Source organism: Cuculus canorus, chromosome 19, assembly GCF_017976375.1.
Source record: "Cuculus canorus isolate bCucCan1 chromosome 19, bCucCan1.pri, whole genome shotgun sequence".
Lineage (NCBI taxonomy): Eukaryota > Metazoa > Chordata > Aves > Cuculiformes > Cuculidae > Cuculus > Cuculus canorus.
The window spans coordinates 7,095,534-7,108,554 of NC_071419.1; the positions used below are offsets into that span (position 1 = coordinate 7,095,534).

General features: G+C 48.5%; 1 protein-coding gene and 1 long non-coding RNA gene across 4 annotated transcripts in view; one reads left to right on the forward strand and one right to left on the reverse strand.

Moving 5' to 3' along the window:
* The window catches only part of COL27A1 (collagen type XXVII alpha 1 chain), a 213,406-nt gene that overhangs the window by 153,724 nt on the left and 46,661 nt on the right, over window positions 1-13,021 (reverse strand). Inside the window, exons 1-2 of one of the 3 annotated variants that reach the window (XM_054084104.1) lie at window positions 8,700-8,807; window positions 7,228-7,526 (exon numbers count right to left, since the gene is read on the reverse strand). In XM_054084104.1, the coding sequence (XP_053940079.1) occupies window positions 7,228-7,283 (56 nt within the window). In that variant the 5' untranslated portion in view covers window positions 7,284-7,526; window positions 8,700-8,807. Of the gene's footprint in view, window positions 1-7,227; window positions 7,803-8,699; window positions 8,808-13,021 lie in introns of those variants that run through there. The other 2 variants (XM_054084105.1, XM_054084103.1) reach the window with 2 other exon arrangements.
* On the forward strand, window positions 6,186-9,774 carry LOC128854093 (uncharacterized). Its single transcript, XR_008452993.1, has 3 exons — window positions 6,186-6,718; window positions 7,761-8,144; window positions 9,610-9,774. It is a non-coding gene; the product is annotated as an uncharacterized LOC128854093 (long non-coding RNA).

The following is a 13,021-nucleotide window of genomic DNA, read 5'->3' on the forward strand; positions in this document are numbered from 1 at the left end:
TCAAGAGATCTCCAGCTGGGGAGACTTGGGTTTTCTTCCCACTTCATCCCACGGGACACAGCTCTCTGGTTTGAAGACACAGCTGAGTAGAAGGAGAGCTGTTGCCCCAGTTCATTCAGCGGAGGTAGGAATTAAGCAGAATAGGGTGATTCTTTATGGCTACGTCTAGAAGAAGTCTTTTCATGACTTCGGAGGCCAATATCCACTTCATAGAAAGACCTGCGCTTCTGTGCTCACCTCCAAAGGAACACTGGAGTTTTAAGACATGGACACAATTCCATACATGCACAAAGCAAAGACCTTTCCAGATATCAGAAGCTGGGCTTGACTGCCCGAAAAGAGCACAAGAAAATGAAGGAAAGAGGTGACTAATATGACAAACTCCAAGAACAGCAGGAATTCCAAGCGTTAGAAACACCTTTTCTCTGGTGATGATGAGATTTGTACAGCTATATACAAACAATGCTGCACACAACACACCTAAGTGAGGTCCAGATTCTTTTTGGAGGGGTACCTTCACAACCCAAACCTGCTTTCAAAATTCCCGTTGACCAGCAGGGAGGGGAACAAGCCTTGGGGGAAAATCCAGCACGTAATTTCATTCCAGTGACACTGACTGGGCTATAAAGGAGACGAATGAGCAGTGTGGGATCCAGCTGGCCTCAGCCCTGCTCCTGGACCCCTCACACAGCCAATACTGTCAGAGTTGAGAGCAAGGCCGAATGCCAAAACACTGAAGAAAAACACTTTGGCAAAATTACCAACTTAATGGAAAAAGCAAAAGCAGCTTCCAAATGGCAGACCTGTGACTGATGGGGCTCTTAATTACTGCAGGATTTTATAATGCAGGCTCTTTTTCCGTTACAACTCTGCAGCGACAGGATTGCATAAGCAGCTTGAGTAGCAATAGTAAAGGAAGATTTTTCTCCTTATATAGAGCCATCGAACCCACCTTTCCTTTATCTCTGCTTCTTCTACAGGGCCTCTATCAAGAGGCGTCCACTAATTTCTTTCTTGTATTGTATAGGGCTTATGAATACCAGAATGAAGGTCTCGCTGCTACAGTCACCAGGCGAAGAAATGCTTCCAGATAACTATAATAATAACTGTAAACTCAGGTGAACCCTGAAAGTCTTCCAGTGGAGACAAACTCCACTTGTAGCAAAGTAAAACTACTACCTACAGCTTCATTTTGCTTTGCTACTTTTTGCGTACTCCTGTACCGATCCATGGAAACTAACCAGTGCCCAAAAGTGCAAGGTAAGAAACAGGTAGAGAGGGACAGAGAAGTAGAAAGACTACCAAAAACACTTTTCAGCCTTGGTAGCGACTGCAGTATGTTCCCGGTGAGAATCATGTGCATGCAGGTAGCAGCCAAGAACAAGCATCCTGAGGACTGCCTACAAAAAAAAGCATGCAGAAGGTCCAGGCCACCACTTTTGCTGGGGTTTCAAGGCAGGCAAGGAGGTCCCTGCAGGGTTGTGGTGGCATGCACCAATCTGGAGACTTGATGAAGTGGCGACTGCTAATTAGCACACAATTGCAAAGCTGTGCCCTGGGCTTTCAGCTTCCAGACTCATTGCTGTCTTTTTACTGAGCATTGAAAAATCAGATTTCTGAGAGTAGTAAGCTGTGGCTTGGAGCCTAGAGAAGAGTTATCACCTCTCCAGATGGCTCATGCACACCATGTCTTGCTGCTACGCCCAGCGAAGTCAAGTTCAGGGTGACAATCTCACCAGCAGAAGTAAAGGAAAAATCCTGTTGAACATATCAGTTCTTACCCAACAATCACGGGAAGAAAGCACTACACAGAACTAAAGACAATAGTAAGACAATAGCCTCTAGGGTAGAGTTGGTCAGGAACTACCCTCAAAACAGAACAAGTTTGACAAAGCTGAAGCAATCTATAAAATATTTGATATCTGCTTGTTCTCCACTTCACAATTTCTGGAACTGGTCACAACAAGTTCAGCTTCTTAAAATTAAAAGACATGCCCCTGCCTTACAAAAAGGTCCAAATAATTTTGACATCTTGCTTGTTTAGATGATGGGTCAAAACTGAAGAAAAAGTTACAAAGGCCCAAAGCAGCCTTAATTTTTTTTGGTTTCTCCCTCATTTAGAGTAGGGAAACATCTTTCAGATGGCAAACATTCTTGCAAGGTGGAAAAACCATTCACACCCCCAAGCTCTCCATTCAGGTGTATTTTTTTCTGTCCAAAAGACCAGAAAGCCAGCTGGATGCTGGAAATTGCTTTTCAAGACAGGGAAATCTACATTTCTAGCTATAAAACAGACAATGTATCTTAAAGGGAGAAAATGTCATTGTTCAAGATCCTTTGCACGTGACTGAAGGCGATGTTTTATAAGACTCCCAAGCAGTTTTGATCATTAATAGGAAACAAAAATCACAACCTACAAACTGAGGCTTTAAATTACACCATGGCATCAATTCCACTCCCTGGTTTTTGGAGCAGAAATTTTATTCTATACTAGTATCAACCTTTGCAGAGCAGACTTCTCTGTTTTCAGGGCTTCTGGAAGCTATAATATTTCTCCTCTCAGCCTCAGTTTTTGGAGAGAGCAATGGGAACGTATAATTATGCAGATGTCCCTTTATTGACCCTGCATAGTCCCTTGCTGGACCTTTCCTGCAGTATAAACCAGCTATCGATTTACATCCCCAGTTAAAGATTTTGTCTGGTGTAAGCAGGCACTGTTGCCAAACCCAGCATGCTACGGGGAGACTGTCTGAGATGACTAAAATGGTATTAATTTTTAATCTCCATTCAGCATCTACAATTTTAAGGAGAAAGCAGACAAGCAGATATGGTCCAGACATATATGTTTCCATGGTCCACACTGAGAAGTCTAAGAATGATCTAGAAAAGGTTTGGAATCCTCTCCAGGATTGGAAACTCTTTAAGTCAGACTCCAACCCACCCTTTTGGGTGATTCTGAGCAGGAATGTCTGAATTCCTCCACTGTGCCCCAGAGTCTGGAGTGCGTATGTAAATCCAGAAATTCCCAGGGTTTCCCTGGCACCATTTCTGCCAAATCTAATCTTAATTCAGGATGAAAATGCCCTTAGTGCTGTGCCTGCAGAGGTTTGTCTAGGGGCTTTGGCCACAATGGCCCAGAAAAAGCTGCTGCTTCTTATGGAGAAGGCTCCTGGTATCAAAAGAACGACCCAATGGAGCCTGATGGAAGGGTGGAATCCTGTTCACTGTGGGGAGGGACCTCATCTTCTGGCAGTGGTGGAGCAGGAGGTCTTGAGAATCACAAAGAAGCTTTGCTCTCCTAAAAGACTGCGTATCAGCAAGGCACAAGGAACATCTGGAAGCTCCCACAGCACCTATAGCTCCTCATAGGATTTCTCCAAGAGGGAAAGGTGGATCTGCAACGCACAGAACGTGGAGATGAAGTGATATTGGGGCCAATCCTCCCTCCTGGAGACAACTAAGACCTTGTACTTCCAAAGGTTTATGCCGGTGTCTGCAGACCGAGGGCTGATGGGTTTCATACTGCTGGTTCTTGTCTTCCTAATTGGAAACTAAAGCTCGTGTAGTCATGGCACAAAGCTGGCCCAGGGCTGAGCAGCTCCTCTGAGATCCTGCTGCTGACAACTTATTTCCTCTCTTGGTAGATACAAGACTGACTGACGAGGCTGTGAGGACTCAAATACTCTCTCAGCAACTTTCTATACTAGAAGATCTTTCCTGACAACCCATTACTTGGTATCCTCTCTGCTCACCATACCTGTCTGTCTAGGTTATTGACTTTGCTGTTGTGTGAGGCAACAACACTCACTGCTGGCCTCTGTGTTCTCAGTTAGTAGCTGGAGCCATTGACAAACAGTGCTAAGCCTGATCTGTCATCTAACTCCTTTTTTTTTGTCCTTCCAACAAATGCCTTTGCATTCCTTCATTTTGTGAATGGGGTTTGGCAGAGCCTTATAGAATTCCCCATTGTTTCCATTTGCACTTCAGTAAGCATCCATCATTTCTACTTATGCCCCCAATACAAATTGGCAAAGAGAGAGGGGAAGAAACCCCACACGCTCTGTGTCTGTCTCCGGTCAGAATTTTCCTACAACCCCCTCACCACGAGCTCTGGGCACTCTTGGTCTGTATTGTAGCCTCCATAAATACCATTTTCAAGCTGGGCAGTTTTTATCCCCTCAACTCATTGCAGAAAGTGGATGAAGCTGGAGCTTTCTTAAAAGGACTTACTCAGAGGCACATCAAGACAGCAGGAGAGGGCGGACCTTGACATTGGACCTCAGCTTGTCACTCTGGCTGTGATACTGCCCTTCCCTCCTGGGACATAGCTCCAGGAGGCTGTGCAATTGCCCAAGGCACGCAGCACACATCACCATTTCCCTGCCTATTATTCTCACTGCTGAATTTGTCCTGCAGTGCCATAATTTGTGCCAAGATCACCTGCCTGGCTTGCACGCAATGGGCTTTTCCTCATAAAACAGGAACTATGCTTTCCTCCAGGCTTTCCTAGGGGCTGACCCACCTCGGTGGGGCCAGGTGGGTGCTGTAACACTGTGCGTACAGCTTTCTCATCCAGCACATAGGGCAGGCAGCACCAGAGTGGCATTATACCAAGAACCCAAGGCTGTGACAGCAAGCAGGCACACAGCGGAGGCCTTCAGAAGCATCAGGCAAACCTTCTCCATTGCCAGCATGCAGCTGGAAGGGGCCAAGGTGGCACAACCGCAGCTGGAAGGGGCCAAGGTGGTACAACCACAGCTGTACAGCACAAGTGCTACAGTCTGGACATGCTCTCAAGGCACAGCTGAGTGCAAAACCTTCTTCTGTGGTTTATTGAGCCTGTGCTCACTAAAAGTGCATCGAAAGAAATGATCAAGAGGGGCATTTTAAGCTTGCAGCCCGTAAAACTTTCTGTTCCTCTGTTTTTACAAGCTTTGTCTGCTTGAGCTAGGAAAAGGCTTCAGCACTCTGCAACTTCTTCTCCTTCCCTGGTGAGCCAGTCCTTGTACTCCTATCCATGGGTCTCCCACACTTCTGGCAGCTCCCCAGCCACCAGGCCCACTCCAGGGGATGCTGCAGGAGTGCTGGGACAAGCAGGACCACTAATGCCACGTGGGAATACACCAGAAGGTTCCTATTACAAGCTGCCTTCAGGCAGCACAATCCTCACCGACCCTGAGAAAGGATTGGTGGTACAAAGGTGGCCTGGCAAGCGCAGCACAAGCCAGCTCTGGGCTCAGAGGACCCTCTCCAAAACTAATGGCCTCAACAGGAACATCCATCTGTGGGAAGGGCAGGATGCACAACACTCAACTCTGCCAGGCAAATCAAAGCCCAGCACCAAAGAGCTCATCTGGAGATAATGATAAGGGTAGCAAGCGACCTCTGCTGAGGAGGGAACGGATCAGCAGCACGCTAGTGAGGTATTTAAGCCAGAGGAGATCCTGGGAACAAAAGGCACACATACTCATAGCCACGAGAAAAGACCAAAGTGCAGATTTCTCACAGCACTGCAACACTCAAACCCCATACAGCCGTGCACTGCTAGCGTAGGGCATGGAAATGCAAGAAGGGATAAAGACCTCCGGTGAGCAGGCAGGCATTCTGCCTTCTTCTGGCTCTCCGTTTCCTAACCACAGCCTCAGCAGGGTCTGGCTCACCCCAGGAATCGAGAAGGATCTCCCTGTCCCCATCTGCAGCATAATTGTGGCCAGCTCCTCCATCCTGCTCACAAGTTGGTGCTCCGTGATATGACCGTACCTCATGCCAAGTATCTCCCCAGCACCGGGGCCCTTCCCCTTGCTGTGACATGGGCTCTCGGTCTTTCAAAGGAATCTTTATCTATCTGTTCCCCTTTGGATTTTTCCATTTTTGACAGACAGCCACCCTCACTCCGTCCCAGGCAGGCATTTCCCTCCAGACCATGCCCAACACTATAAAGGCGCAACTGGAAGATGCCGCCGCAGTCACCACCATCTCCAGACACTCCACAGCCACATCTAGGTAAAAAAAAAAAACCAAACAACCTAAAGCATTGAAATTCAGTCCTTGTGAGTGTACAGACACACAGAGAACCTCTCAAGGGGAGCAGTTGGAGCCCCTGGGAGCAGTTCTGCGCTCTCCACATAACTTTACACACACACATGCAGGCAGGGAGAGCGTGCGCTCAGCCTACAAAGGAAACTGCACATTCATCCACGTCCAGACTCGAAGGGGTGGCTGCCAGCAGTGGGGGGAGCCCTCAAGGCCGAGAGGGGGTGCCCCCAAATCCCCTTTTTCCACCCTTTTCGCCCCATCTCACGAGCCCAGCCGAGCCTGGCAGAAGCAGAGGGATCCTGTACACAACTTTTTCAAACTGCCAGGCAGAAGAATCCCAGTCTTTCCAAGGGAGTGTCGGTAAATCATCATTACATCCGACAACGCAACCAGAGGAATTAACCCTTTGCTGTCCCCCCCAGGAAGATGATAATAATAACCACAACAACAGATTTAACACCGAAAATAGTAAAAGCTGGTCCCGGCTGTGGGAGAAAAGGCGATGGGCAGGGTGTGTGCTGTGATTTTTTTTGTATCTTGATAAAAAGGAAGGATTTGCGTGCCGTGTGTGTACGGAACACATGAAGAACATGCCAGCAGGCACCCGCCTGCCTCTCTAGCTGTGCCTCAGCTCTTCCCATGGCTTTCTCACTTTCCAGAGGAGCGCGGCGGCGATCCCCAGGTAACTTGTGTCCCCACAATCCCGCAGGACATAGTCAGGGAGCAGCATTTTCCCCCCGTGCTCCCAGGAGGGGCTGAGGAACCAGCCCCGCTGCCCCAGGAGGGTGTAGGTGTGCTGGGGGAGCGGGCAGCAATTGCCCCATTCCCGCATCTCGCGTGGGTGCAACACCAGCAGACCAGTTCCCAGGTTGGGAGATGCTTCCCCCAGTGTGTGGGAATATGTGTGGGGGGGCTCCTCCTGCCCTTCCCAGCCCCGAATCCCCCGCTCTCACCCCGTTTTTCTGCACACCCCCAGCCCCATTCCCACTCTCCTGCCCCAGCGTGGCCTCCCAGCCCGTTCTCCTCTCCAGCTCAGGAGTTTTCACATCATCCCCTGGCAGAAGGAATGTCTTCCCCCACCCCAGCCCCAGCCCCCCCTGCAGCAGAGCTCCCCTCCCGGGATCTCCGGGACCCCCATCCCACCCGGGATGCCCTTCCCCAGCGCCGGGAGAAGCCGGAGTTTGTACTCACCCCCTGCCTGCTGCTGTAGCTCTGAGTCTGGAGACCGGCTCTGATTCCGGCTCCATCACGTTTAGTGCATTGTCTCTTTCGGGCAATTTTTGCGGCAATCCATCAGAAAAAGGGGGACAGGCCGGTTTGTGGGTACATCCTTCCCAGGAGCTCAGCTCTCTGCCTCTCTAAGGGGCTCAGCTGTGTCAAAGACACCCCCTGGCCCGGACGGCTCACTCCTTCCTCCTTCTCTTCTGGGTCCTTTTGCTTACACAGATCTTTTAATCCCATTTAACTCCCTCTCGGCAGACTGCAATTACCTTGGGAAAAAGGAGAGAGAACAGAAAGTACACGCTAGGAAGCCGGGCTGGCCCATGGTCGCTGGATTTCTTGCCTCTCTCTCTCTTTTTTTTTTCCTCCTCCTTATTAATAGTACAATTTCTGTGATCTCTGATCTCCAAAATCCTTGATTTAAAGTGTTTTTTTTTTCTTGGCTGTTACTTTTTTGTTGTTGTTGTTTGGTTGGTGGTTGTAATTATTGTTTTTATTTGCAGTGCAGATGTGCCTCCCACCCCCCCGAGGATCTCTCCTCTGGACTTAGAGAGAAGAGGAAAAGGCAGATTTTGAGAAATGAAAATTATTTAAGGATGTCTCTGCTGCCTCTCTCTGCTGCCCTCCTCTGTAATACTGATGCACTTACAAAAAAATAATCAAAGTAAATAAATAATTAAAAAAAAATAAATAAATTTCTCTTGGCCAGAAGCGTTTGGCTGAGAAGCAACCAAAGACCCCTTCCCGGCTCTGAGAAGGGAATGCACAGGCCCCTGCTCTGGGGAAGGCTGCTCATGGATACTGCTGCTCATCCTGGGATCTGAGCCCTCTGCCCAAATGGGTTTCTCCCACCTCCCCTGGGGCTGGCAAAGGACCCATGTCCTAAGGTACCTGACAGGGCTTTTTCCTTGGGCTCAGCGCTGAGCGGAGGCAGTTGGGAGCCTGTGGTGGGGGCTCAGGCTTGCAGGGGGAGCCCTGATCCTCTCCTCACCCCACCCTGCTTCCCCAGGGAAGGGAGGACAGGGGGACTGGCTGCAGGTCACCTCCAGTCCCTCCTCTCCTCCCACCACCAAGGGATGCAAGCTGGACTCCAGGAGGGCAGAGAGGGTGAAATGAGTTTGCTTATGCAAGGTCCATTGAAGCAAATCAGACTCCAAGTCCGCTTAGCCAGATCTGCCAGAAGAGGAGATTTTTGCCTCTGGATAAAACCTGTATCCCTGTGCCCCCTCCTCTTCCAGTTCTTGGGAGCCACGACCCAGCCACCTTGCATACCCCAGGGTGACCTGCAGGTCTGTCTTGTCCTCACCAGGATGCAGCAAGCCCCTCAGCTCTCTGGGATTCCCTCAGGCAGGTGGGAATCCTCCCACCTCCCCCCTGTACCCCTGGGTGCCCCCTGCCCTGCTCCCTCCCCCTTGCACAGCATCTCTGCCTTGGGCACTTACTTTGCAGCGAGGCGAGAGGCTGTGCACCATCTCCTTGCAGCTCTGCTTTCATTGGCATTCATTTATCCCAGCAGCTTATAGCAATTTCTACTTCTTAAAAAATAATAATTAAAAAAAAAAAAGGAAAAGGGGAAAAGAAAGCCAAACCCCAAGCACCTTTTCTCCCTCCTTCCCCTTCAAGGTATCTCCTGTGCTGGGAGCCAGCGATTGCCTGCCAGGCTCACGGGCCCTGAGCGAGCCAAGGTTTTGTGGCAAGCCTGAGGTTCCCCCAAATTCAGATAATCCTTCCCCAAGACTGGTGCAGGCAGGTCCCCCGCGGGCTGTCGCTCCACTCGAGGGTCATGGATGCTGCAGGGATCCAGGAGAGAAGAGATGTTGGGACCGGGCACTGGAAGGGACATGGATGTGAAAGAGGTGGAAATTCTAAGGCTGCCCTTGTCCTTTTAAATAGCTGCAGCCAGGGGACTCCGCTGGCTGGCGGGGGTGCCCCAGGTATCCGGTTTCAGCAAACAGCAGCTAATGAGCAGAGATCCAGCCTCCGAGGGGCAGGTTTGGGCTGCTCTGGAGGCATGGAGAGGCAGGGGGGCACACCCCGGGCACCTCACAGCAAGAGATGAAGCTGGAGGAGGGAGGGTGAAGAGCTACACGGTCTACAGGGTGGAGGAGGGCAGGCTGCAGCTCCTTGGGCTGCAAGCTCTGCAGGGCAAAAGACAGGTCCTGCAAGGTGCTGAGCATCCAGCACAGGTCTCAGCATCAAAGCCTGAGCCACCCCAGGGTCTGCTCCACAAAGGTGTTTTGCATCTCGCCACTTTATCCCTTGAGAAGGAGGAAGGACCAGGCAAAACTAAAACACCTCAAACCAGTTCAAAGAAGAACAATGAATATGTTTTGTGTCTTGCTTATCTTCTAGGCTAAAAGAAACGCCTCAAACTTGGATACAGGCACTAAACTTGCACGGTGCCCACGAAAAAAATACAGCTGCAAGTTCGGATCAACGTCAGCCCACAGAGTACCTGAACCTGAAGCTAGAGGGGAATGATGCTCAAAGCAGAAAATTCAAGAACTCACTGAAATGACCCAGCAATGCAAGTTTTAATAAAATAACTGACCTCAAAACATTGCCAAAACTTGTTTCTACTCTAAATCAGGTCTTCCGTACACCTGATGTCTTCCATTACCATACCTGCTAGAAACTTTTCTCTTTTAATACATATAACAGTTGATTTGTGGTTCCTTGCCAGGAATGCGGGTTTCCATATCCCAGTTTCTATAGGTATAGGATTTTAGTCATGCCTTCGTTTTGAAGCATCTGTGTTTTCTTTCCTTGCTTGCTATAACAGGTCAAGCTTTAAGTAACCATCACAAAACGTTTGGAACAAGCAGTGTTATGACTGGGATAGATAACCAACAGCCTCCCAGTCCACCACCCACAAGAAAACCTGTTTAGAAGACTGCACTTAAGTTACACATCCAGATACTTGCGAGAAACTCCTACATGCAGACTGACCTGTCCCAAAACCCTCTGGAGGCCCAGGAGCCCCAATGACCCATCCAGACCAGCTTTGAGGGTTGGGATTTTACAGACAAAAGGCAGTCACATAGATTGTCAGCTATCACATAAAATCTCTATTTTTCTTAGCTGTTGTTTTTTTTCCCAGCTGTTTCTTTCACGTTTCTCAGTCGCGCGTTCCTCACTGAGACAAATATTCTAGCCAAGCTTAAGTGTTTAAGACAAAACTTTCATCTATTAAAAAGATACTTCACAAAGTTTATGAACATGCCAATGATGTCGAATACACTTCGCATCTTCCCGCTCTTTTCTCTTCTCCAAAAGCCACAAATGTTTAGTAACCTTTCTTCCTCTCAAAAAAACCCCTGCTCTACCCAGGAAAAAACAAGGCCCCAACTTCCCAGAGCGAAGGGCAGAGAAGAAAGGGAAAGATGTGCCGCATCTTTTTGCACGTCTATGCAAGTGGGATGCGCATAGGTAGCTGGAAAGGACTGGCAATGCTTCAGGTCCCTAAAATGCACTCGGAGCCTCATCCTCAAACACTCTGCACGTGCTTAGCTTTGCTCAGATCAACACTTTCAAACCAAACACATGCATAAAAGCTTTACTAGCGCAGAGACATAAATGTACCCAGCTGTAGGAAAAAGGGAATTAGTTTAAAACAAAAGGAAACCCAATGCTGCTGAAGCCAAGACAAGTGCCAAGTGAATTCAGGTTCAAAAATTAGACCTCATTCTTCAAAAAGAGAAAAGCCACAACATATGATCTGAATAGAAATATATTTAGCAGATTTATTTTTCTTCCCTTCCAAATTTAAATAGAAGCCATTTTTAAACATTAAATGAACTGAAGTAAATCATTGCAGCAGTGAAATAAAAAAAAAAAAGAAGGAAGTGGAATTCACTATTCTAGTTTAATTAGCCAAAATTAGAAAACTACGGGGAGGAGGAAACGCCACCACACACCGGGAACAGAACACTTGCTTTTGACAAAACGCACCTCTCCAAAAATGCAGCATGTCATTATTGCCTAAATAAACACAGCATTTAAAATATCCACCCATATTTAGCCAGTTCCCAAAAGAATCAGTATCCATCCCTCCTTGGGATCCGTACCTTGTTTAAGCATCAAGGCTCTTATTAATATAACCTAGTCTCTGTGCTCATCTTGAAAACCCAAGCGTGAAAGCATCTAGGAACCACGGCAAGAATACATTACAGCTGCACTACATGACTCTCAGTGCCCGGCTTCAAGGACCAGAGGAATCCCAGACACTAACCTGGGCTTGCCCTCCCAGGTTGGCTTGGCCTGAAAGACAACACTGAATTACAGTTCAATCATTTTTACTCTTGCACAAGTCAGAGAAATATCCTGAATCGCTCACTGCCCCCAGAATTCACGTGGAATTACAGGGATATGTTTGGATATATTTAGATAAATGCCCTATTCAGGTTTAAAACCATGGCACGACCCAGCAGAAGGCACCGGAAAAACTGGTGGGGAGGGATCAAACAAACATGCGGAGGAGAGAGGGGATAAAGAGCCTTTCACTGCCTTCTGGGCTGAGGATCTGTGCCCAGCCTGGATGAGGAGTATCTAAAGTTGGTACCTGGTTAAGAGTTGCTGGAGTCATAGGGAAAGTGAACCCACCCTGTGGGATGTGCCACTGCCACGAAGGTCCCTGTAATCATGGGAGGGACACAGCCAAGCAGCCATGGGGTATGGCCCAGGAATATGTATTGCATGAAGCAGGGATGCTGGAGAGGGCTGGATCCACACAGTAAATACAGCAGGAGTAGAAGATTAACCATCCACAGAAATGGGATACTTCTCCCAGCCCACGGCAATGCGCTACTGGCACGGAGGGAATGGCTGTGCCACTTTTTCTCCAGCTCCTGCAGAAGCTTCGCTGTAAACATCAGAAGCCTTGGCAGAAAGAAACCCCCAGAGAGCTGTAGGCAGGGGGGCTGATACTGATCCCTTGCTGCTGGGAGGCAGCACTGAAACGCTCAAGTGACCATTTCTAGCCTCTTCCTACTACCTTTGAGTGCTGCCCAGCCTCGCTTGCCCTTAACACGCTCTGCTTAGATGCTCTCCCAAGTATGTAATTCCCTGCAGAGGATTTCCTAATCCCTCCACAACTTTTCTGTTTAGATCCTATATTTTACATAACTCTACCAGCACTTCTCACACTCAAACTCTATTTGAATGACTGGCGTTAGTTCCAGGCCTGGACTAAAGTCCTTTTAGGGACCCGCGCATGAGCAGAAACCTGCTGATGAACTTCATTTGCCTGCTGAGAAGTCTCTCCACCCATGGCAGAGTCATGGTCTCCATGAATGCAGAAGCTAAGGTCCAATTAGGTGATGCTCCCGTTCGTTTTCTCTTTCTGGCTTCAGCCACTACTGCAAGAATAGGAGGTTTCAGCTAAGCAGCAGAACATGTAGCGCTTCTAATTTTAGGGACTGCCATTTGATAGCTATTTTGTGATGCAAAAGCTGCTGTGGGTTACGTTTCTTGTTCCCAGCGCACTATAGAGAACATTAATTATACAGGAGAACACGTAGAGAAAGCTTAAAAATCACGTAAGTAACCAAGTTACCACCTAGTGCTCTTTCCCCCCCCTCTCACTCTGCAGCCTTTCTAACAAACCCTCTCCCAGCCTGTGCCACAGGCTAGCGGTGACACGTTTGAACTTCTGCAACTGTTTGATGTAAAATGTTTTAAATTCTTTTCAGGAACACTAAAGGCTTTTGTCTCTTGACCAGTGCTGTGAGGATGCCACGTCTGGCAAAGACTGATCTTTCTGTGC